The 8,917-nt window shown below is 43.8% G+C and overlaps 1 protein-coding gene across 1 annotated transcript; it reads right to left on the bottom strand.

The window, feature by feature from the left end:
* Positions 1–5,979: 5,979 nt before the first annotated feature.
* LOC138568749 (olfactory receptor 1f45-like) lies at positions 5,980–6,912 on the bottom strand. Its single transcript, XM_069646534.1, has one exon. The coding sequence runs from the start codon at positions 6,910–6,912 to the stop codon at positions 5,980–5,982; it is 933 nt and encodes a 310-aa protein (XP_069502635.1).
* Between the last annotated feature and the right edge of the window lie 2,005 nt (positions 6,913–8,917).

Below are 8,917 nucleotides of genomic sequence, written 5' to 3'. Positions count from 1 at the left end.
GCCTGATTTAAACAACAAATCACAGAGTAAGAATACAGGAAGTTCAGCAAAACAATTGCCGGGAGAGGGGAATAAGCTGACCTCACAGAACCCCTTGATTGCTGTTCAGACAGAGGAGCTATTTAAAACAGCTTCAACCAGCAGTGCTGTAGAGGGCGGTCAACCATCGATAGAACATCGGAATAAAACAGTTCAACTGCCTCCCCTAGGGGAAACCGGGGAAGCCTCTAAATCAGTCCTTACAACAAAACTATGGAAACAACACAGGGCTCACCCCCACCCCGCCTCTTGACCTCTACCAAGAAACAACAACCTAACGGATGTGTAATTATGCCCGTGGAAATCAGCACATTTGCCACGGTAGAAATTGATGATGAACTGGAAACTGAGTCGCAAATAAAACACAGAGGGGCTAATCCCTCGGGACTCTCCAACCAAAGAGACTCTGACAATCGAGGGCCGACCTCAAAACTATATCCGCTCTTTGCAAAGGGTAAAAGATCTACAAAAAACCAAGGAGATTGTGTGGTAACAGCAGAAGATCAGCCCTCAAAATCGGCCCTAACAAAGGGCCAAACAGACACCCAGAGAATTAAAGCTGGTAAAGGAAACGAGGTAAGAAACAGATCAGTGGTCTTTCAGGCCACGGATCCACCTAGTCAAGGAAACCAGAGACCAGCTAACAGACCAGTAAGGAAACATCAGGAGTTTGATGACTCTGAAGAGAGAATTGATCTACTAGACCTAGCGGTATACTCAGTAGAGAGCTCAGAGACTGATTCCCCACAAGAGATCCAAAAAGCAAAGGTCTGGGGCAAAGACTGTGGAAATGAAGTAAACCGAGATATTCAACAACTAAGTCCATACCTCACTTTGGCAGAAAGAAGGGAAAAAGTAATAAAAGCTGATGGTGGAAAGAATGCTTCGAGCCTGCACCCATTGGAAAGTGAGAACTTAGAGAATGATTACAAAAGGAGCAGACGGATCACCTTGGTAATAAAACTAAGGCACACATCTCCACCCACTACCAGAGAGATCAATAACCAGAGCAGAGAGAAGGCCCGCCTACCAACCTACAACAAAAAAGAGGAAGAGAGAAGATCTATACCAGATCAAATCAGAGGACAAACCGTAAGAGATGACAGAAAACAACTTACAACTAAAGAAAAAACCACCCATATCCGTACAGTAAAAAATTAGGGAGTGAAAGGACCTTTAAGCTGGAACGGGTAGGGGAGATTCGAGATAACTTGATCCTGAACTGGAAACACATTATGGCATTAATCAACTGTATTCCAAAACTGAGACAGATCAATACGGATGGCATCAAGATTGTGGAGTTCAGCTCCACTGGCAAAAGAGATTGTGTCTACTTGCACATTCCATCACCTATAATCAGACTAATGCTGATAGGTTATGACCTACGGGACTGTCGAACAAGCAGTGTCAACTTAGAACAAGAACAGCGAATACCGACACAAATTGGCAACCTGCGATCAACACAAAGAGGCTGGCCTACTCGACAGGATGATACCGCACCACGTCCAACTAAAAGGCTGACTCCAAGAAAGGAAGTCAACATTGAAGAGACCACCTTAGCTCCCTAGAAAGGGTAGTCCAAAGAGAGAAATCAAACAAACTGATCGAAGATGGAAACATCCACCATGACGAAGTGAACAATGATAGATATCCAAGAGGCTCCCTGAGGAGGATAAGAATCACATTCGCTCAAGAAGCCATTGAAACAGGGAACGGTGGAACGGCCGTTAACATAAATCTCGGAGAAGGAGAAGAAGCTGTGCAAGCAAGAGGGGCTGGGACTTTTAAAGCCTTAGAAGAAAGAAGCTAGCCATGCAAGGCACAGAAGGATACCATGAAGGACGCCAGGGCTGAAGGCTCGAAGGCCTCAGAAAGCGACTATATTACCGGAATACACGAGGGTTTAGCCACCTTCAGGAAAAAAGTGATGTCAACTTGGGAGAGTTTGACATCATTTGCCTCCAGGAGACGTGGCTTACGAAGAAGCCTTACCTGGAGGGATACGAAATCTACCTGGTTCCAGCTGTCTGTTCAGGGAAAGGCCGACCTTCCTCAGGTTTGCTGACCGCTATTAGATCGGGATCAGGAATACAATATGCAGAATCAGTAATTACAAACATTCATTTCCAAGTGTCTTGTCTCAACTGATCAAGACAGTTGCCAGAAACAAGCCAACATAAACCAAAGGATGAACTAATAATTGTACTGAACACATATTGGAACCCTGCAGTGATTAAAAATGAGGACTACCTGGACATGGCAGTTAACATCTTGGAAAGAATAGACATGGAGTGGACACCGAAATATATACCCTAAATCAAAACAGACGCACAAGACCGACAAAAAGGTGCCATTGAACATGGTACATGGCCATCTCTGGATTAAGATAATGTCCTCTTGGGACCTTCAGAGCCTAGAAACATCAATATACAAGAACACCCCGAGAACACCGACATGGGAAAGAAATAATTGGACAGCAAACTTAAGGATCATAACTGAGTACGAAGTGGTGAGAACAGTCAATAGTGACCACAACCTCTTAAAGGTTAGATGGACTACCACAAGAAAAGTCAGATCGATAATGGCAGCAGAGATCGAGACGTGTGAGGGTGGCACAAAGTTAAGACTATCGGCCAATGCAGTCGTAGAACTTATGGACTCATACATAAACATCTGCAGAATAAATCAGTAACTAGGCTTGGAAAATAATATCGACTACCAACCTCTGCTAGAAGTCTACGAAGTTAAAAGAAAGACTTGGCCAAATTACAAGCTAAAAACCTACCAACTCGAATTCAAAAAAAGTGTTGTTGAGGAGAGAAAAAAATTAAGGAAACTAAAGCGTCAAGCAAACAAAACATCTACCCCTGAATTGGTAAACAAATTAAAAGTAGCAACTAGGAATTACAAAAGCTGGCTAAAACAGCACAAAGAGTATATGAATCAAGCTGATGCCGCAGGCATTCTGAAGACAGTCTGTAGTAAGAAAACTAGAGATTTCTGGACTCTAATCAGAACTACCTCAGACTCACAAAATAATGTAATAAACAATTTTGTGGGAGAAGTAGCCTGGACGGCCCACTTTACAAAGTTATTCCAGAAAGTGAGATATCCCTATGTGCCCAAACAAGAATGGGTAAACATATCCCAAAACCAAGATCTGTCAAAACCATCATGGGATAACACCTGGGATTTGGAGGACATAAAAAGAAAACTCGTCCGACTGAAAAACTCAAGAGCCCCAGGGCCCGACGGGATTACCAATGCATATTTGAAGGAACACCTCCCAGAATGGACAACCTTCATCCATGAGGTAATTAAAAATTGTATCAATACAAGATTAACACCTGCTTCATGGACTACAGCAATGATAGTGCCGATTTATAAACTGGGGCTCAGAGATCAACCTAAGAACTATTGCCCAATTGCACTATTAGATGTAGTTGGGAAAGTGTTTGGATCACTGTTGCTGGAAAATTTCCAAAAATGGTCGAGGACTATGGGACACGAGGACCCTCTACAATCAGGCTTCGTGAAAGATGGGGGAACTGCACCAAATATTCTCCTACTAACCACTCCAAAAAGTAAGATCCAAGAAGGCAGCCCAAAGATTTATCTTGCTTTCATTGACCTGGTCCAGGCTTTCGACCAGGTCAATCGTGAAATTCTTTGGGAAAAACTAATAATAAGAAATTGCCCGGAAAGCATCTTAGGCCCTATTAGAGCATTTCATGAAGACACTTCCATCAGAGTGCGTTTAAATCAAGGGGGGATGTTGTCTGAGTCAATTCCAACGGCAAGAGGAGTGAAACAGGGCTGCCCTCTTGCACCAACTCTGTTTAACTCATACCTGTGGGACATTGAAGAAACTGACCAGATGATTCTGACTTTTCCACCTGCAGTAGGGAAGGTTAAGATCCCAAGACTGCTCTACGCGGACAACCTCATTCTGATGGACTACACCCTGATTGGTCTTCAATGCCAATTAAACAAGCTGGGGTTATACATAAGACGAACAACTTGGAGATCAATAAGGCCAAAACCAAAGTCATGGTCATGGAGAAACAAAATACCCGTAACGATAACTTTAGTTGGACCTTGGAAGGGGAGAAAATAGAACAAGTGGTGAATTTCAAATATACTGAGTAATAACAAAAAGGAGCGACCAATGCAAGTCCATCTATTGGAAAAGGCAAGAAAACTGGCAAATCAAGCGAAAGTAATCGACAGAAGATTTGGCTGATTCACAGCAATCCCCTTGATTCAATTCTACAAGGGTAAGGTAGTTCCCTCTTTGATTTATGGAGCAGAAGCAATGCCAACTATACTGCAAGACTTCTGGAAACATCTAGAAAGTGTGTTCGGGAAACACACATTGAATTTACCGCAGTCAACACCAATAAAGACCATACGCCATGAACTTTGTCTACAATCACTGGAATCAATGGTAGTCAGAAATTCATTAATGTTATACAGGAAGTCTTTGATCACCACCTGCTTAAATGTAATGTCTATCATTCGCACGGAAACGAAAGAACAGAAAAGTAAAATTCTGATGTGTTGGATGAAAGAACACCAAACAACCTTAGTAAAACTAAATAGTTCTGAAGAAGAACTCATTCAAAACTCAAACAAAGTAAAACAAAAACTGCAGGAACAAGACTGGATATAGACGACATCTCTGGACCAGAGAAGCAAATTGATAAGCCATTTGCCACCAACAACAAGAGGCTTAAACGACTTACCAAATTACCTAAAACAATTCCCAAGTAAGATACTTCGAGACACCTTCTTACGAGTGTGAATGAATCTCCTGCCCACGAATGAGATCAGAACTATAAGGAAACTAACCCACGACACTAGCTGTCGGTTCTGTAAAATCAAGACACATACAGGGTCACTTCGACATCTACTACTGACTTGTCCTTCTTTGTCAAGTTTGAAAACAGCACACTTGGGAAATTTATTCAAGGAGTCAAGAATCTGCGATGAAGAGGATTGGTGGAACCGCTTAATAGAGGGGGACAACGTCTCCAACGTAATAGCGGTCTCGCAGTTCTTCATGAACCTGAAGCTCCAAGACCATATTTGGGAATCAGCCCGGGGGCTGCAAAAGATGTAAAAAAACCTTGAAAGATAGGCTTACCTGGTCTTCATATACTACAGTCAAATGAGAAACCTGGAGGGAGGGAGCGGAGCTGAGAACAGTACTCTCTCATTTTTTGTCTTTTCTTGTAATTTATTTTTGTAAATTGTAACAAGTAAAAAAAAAAATAACACATGGGGGAATTTGCTGCCTGCTACTCACGGCACGGGGCAGCAACACCTTGCCCATAGGGGTGGGCCACCACTGGCTGACGTTGAAGCCACGCTTTAAAGCCCTGTCAAGCTTTTCAGATTTCGTTCTTTACAAATATCTTTCTGTGACACTTTACAGTCATTAATTTCTAAGGAGCTTTTTTTTTTAAATTAAAGTCTGATCATTTTGTTTGTGCACATCTGTATTTGAACACAGGAGTGCAAGAATATGTGTTCATGTTATTACTTATTTTAAAACAAAGAACTGAGTTCAAACACATTTTATTAAACTAGTTAAAATGTTTTTCAAACATATTAAAAAGTGAATATTAGTGTTTTTTTTCATCTGTACAGATTCTATTTTGATTATATTTACCAACAACTTGTACTTGTACAACTTGTTGTATTCTACAACAAGATCTATTGCATAGTGTAACCAAGAGACCAAGTATTCAAGGGGATAATGGTGCAATATTGTAATGAATAAAATGCCCTCGACCATACAAGTATTTTGCAAGTCACCTTGGAGTTCTTCTGTGACCTTGTAAAGCATTTGGCCAGATACACTGACCTGCATATCCTTATAACGTTCATAAGGCCGTATTTTATCTAATATATTGTGCTCCTGTCTGCATCACTCTTCTAAATACTTGTTCTACTAATTAGCTTTTTGAGTGCTCCTTTGACGTCATTGTTCCTCAAGCTGTATATGAATGGGTTCAACATTGGAGTTAGAATGGTGTACACCACAGTCACTACCCGCTCCTGATCCAACGTTTCCACTGAGAAAGGACGGAAGTAGTTGAAGAAGATAGTTCCGAAGAATAAAGTCACCACAGTGAGGTGGGAGGAGCAGGTGGAGAAAGCCTTGTGCCTCCCCTCCGCTGAGTTGAGCTTCAGAATCCGGGAGATAATGAATATGTAAGAGATAACAGTGAACACAAAGGGGCTCATGGTGACGAAGGAGCCCTCAGTGAAGACCAGCCACTCGTATGCAGTTGTGTCAGAGCAGGTCAACTTCAGGAGTGGTGGGAGGTCACAGAAGAAATTGCGGATGAGATTTGAAGCACAGAACTCAAAGCTAGAAACAATGCAGATGTGCAGTAGGGAATGCATGGAAGTAAAGAGCCAGGAGCCTGCCACCAGGGCTGTACACAGGTTTGTGGTCATCACAGAGGTGTACCGCAGTGGGTTACAGATGGCGACATAGCGGTCAAAACCCATGACGGCCAGGAGGAAGCACTCCATGCTGGCAGTACAAAACAAGGAGTAGAGCTGGGCCATGCATCCAGGAAGAGAGATGATTCTGACTTTGGAGAGCATGTTCTGCAGCATCTTCGGGACAGTAACAGACGTGAAACAGATATCCACAAAAGACAGGTTACAAATGAAAAAGTACATTGGGGTGTGAAGGTGTTGGTCCATGGTGATGGCTGTAACAATTAGAGCATTCCCCATCAGAGCGGTCACGTACATGGCCAGGAACAGCACAAAAAGGCCATTCTGCAGATCTGCACGGTCTGACAATCCCAAAAGGATGAAGCTTGTTACAGATGTCCTGTTATTTCTTTCCATCGGTCTTTTGTTATTAGGTATGAGTATTCCTTTCTGTGAACAAAATATATATTGTGTTAAGATTCAACCGAGTTAAAGCAACAGGGAAAGCATACAATATACCAATGAACACGTTGAATCACTCATGAAACTACCAATCCTTGCGCTAGAACTCATTTGAATATGAATTGGAGACTACAAGATAGAGGATTTGGTGATGGGGGACAGTTACAGCCAGAATAGCCAGTGCCAACTGACCTGGAATTCTGCTCCAATTGTGTGGAACTGGTTAAAAAATCAAGACTTGGTGGGCGATAGAGTGCAGTAACGAATGTAGTCACAGGCTGCAGTGGCCCCTCTAGACCCGGTCAAATGTCCTCAAAATGTACAGCGATCAGCCTTTTAAAAAAATATATCCCACCCTCTTGGGAGTGGCAGCAAGGGGCGACACTGGAATAGGGAGCACAGCGAAGGAAGTTGGTGGTCGGTGCTGATACAACATGACGGCCTGCGGTGACCTGGAAACCACAGTGCAGCAGTTACCACCACGCTGGGTGTAACAGACGAGATCTGCCTTGGAGGAGGCTAATGTTGGCAGCAAAAGGAGCAGAGCATCGTGGCATTGGACGGGCCTGACAACAGGAGACTGATAGGTAAAAGAGAGGTGGTGAGCCGCCCACACAGGTTAGATTACCACTTGGGCCACATGGCTGCAGGCTTCCTCTCCCTTCCCACACCCGTGTAAGTGCAGTGAATGGTCTTGTGAAGCCAATTCTTAGTTTGTAAATAAATAAGTGCCAGGGCACAAATATTTTCTAGCACACCTGTACCGCCTAAGGTTTCACTGTCCACTGCTGCTCCCACCCACTGTTGCTCCCCACAGTGACAACTTAATTAGGGTCACAATGGCGCTGGTGGCTGTGCAGCACCATTTGCAGCCATTTGTGGGTTTAAGACTCAGTGATTTGGTGGCCTGGCACATGCCTTCGTATTGGTGACCCCTTGCTGACTGTATACCAAAAGAAAAAGGGGAGGTTTCCAGTTTAACAAGCCCAATGTATGTGCCTGCTAAGTGTCCCCACCTTCAGAGCCACAGCAAAACCAGAGCAAAAATGTACACTGGCACATATGCACATATACATGTGTGTGCCAGAATGCCTACTGAACTAGTGAGCTGTTTCTGGTGCCCTGGCTGCCTGGCTGCTACCTGCTCCCTGCTCCAAACGCCTGAGCTATTCACTCTGCTACATCAGTGGAGTAACAGCACCAATGTCATTTAGGCTGACCACAGCAGTGTGCTTGCAGGACCAGCTCAAGTGCCCCTTGCTGTCCCGTTCTAGGTCTTTGTTATTCATGAAACTAGGCATCTAGCATAGCAGTACCCGCGTGGCTCTCATTGCTGTTGCTTGTTGTTTGACTAAGACCGACCAACAGTTATAAAAACAATTTGCCAAAATACCATATCATAATTCAACTCAGACTGAGACAATAAGTGCAGGATCCCAGAAATATGTTTTGCCCTAGCAAAACCCCCCACAAGTTAAGCACTGTTAAAGATCAATGGCGAGAAACCAAATCTGCATACAGTCTTCAGGTGAAAATCTTGCAAGACAATTTGTCACACAGGGAGGCCAGAGGTGCCGCTGGAGTTCAGACTCTAAAGCAACAAGGCCCATTCATAGAAATGCTCATGGCAAAATGGGAAGGAGGATGCAAATCTCCCCTTCCCCCACATGCCATCATCAAAGACGAAGCTTGGTGCAACAGCATCCAATCTGCCATGCTTAGCAAACTTGACACTCTGCACAGCAAAATCCAAGCCAGCCAACAGACACTGAGCCACCCTGTGCAAAACCTCCCATCCCACACCACCAGTGAGGCACCCCTCTTCTCCTTCAAGGAAGTCAACAAACAGGATGTCATCGCCCTCATGAACACCATTAAACCCTCTAATTGTAAAGGGGACATTTGCCAAGCCCCTCTCATCAAACACTGCGCTTCCACCCTCACCCCCTTCCTCAATGCC

The sequence above is a fragment of the Ambystoma mexicanum genome, chromosome 2q (assembly GCF_040938575.1).
Source record: "Ambystoma mexicanum isolate Mex_15411 chromosome 2q, UKY_AmexF1_1, whole genome shotgun sequence".
NCBI classification, from domain to species: domain Eukaryota; kingdom Metazoa; phylum Chordata; class Amphibia; order Caudata; family Ambystomatidae; genus Ambystoma; species Ambystoma mexicanum.
This window is presented reverse-complemented; position numbering and strand designations above follow the sequence as displayed.

Excerpts from the sequence above, each read along its gene's own strand:
- LOC138568749 (XM_069646534.1), bottom strand. The coding sequence starts at position 6,912 with ATGGAAAGAAATAACAGGACATCTGTAACAAGCTTCATCCTTTTGGGA.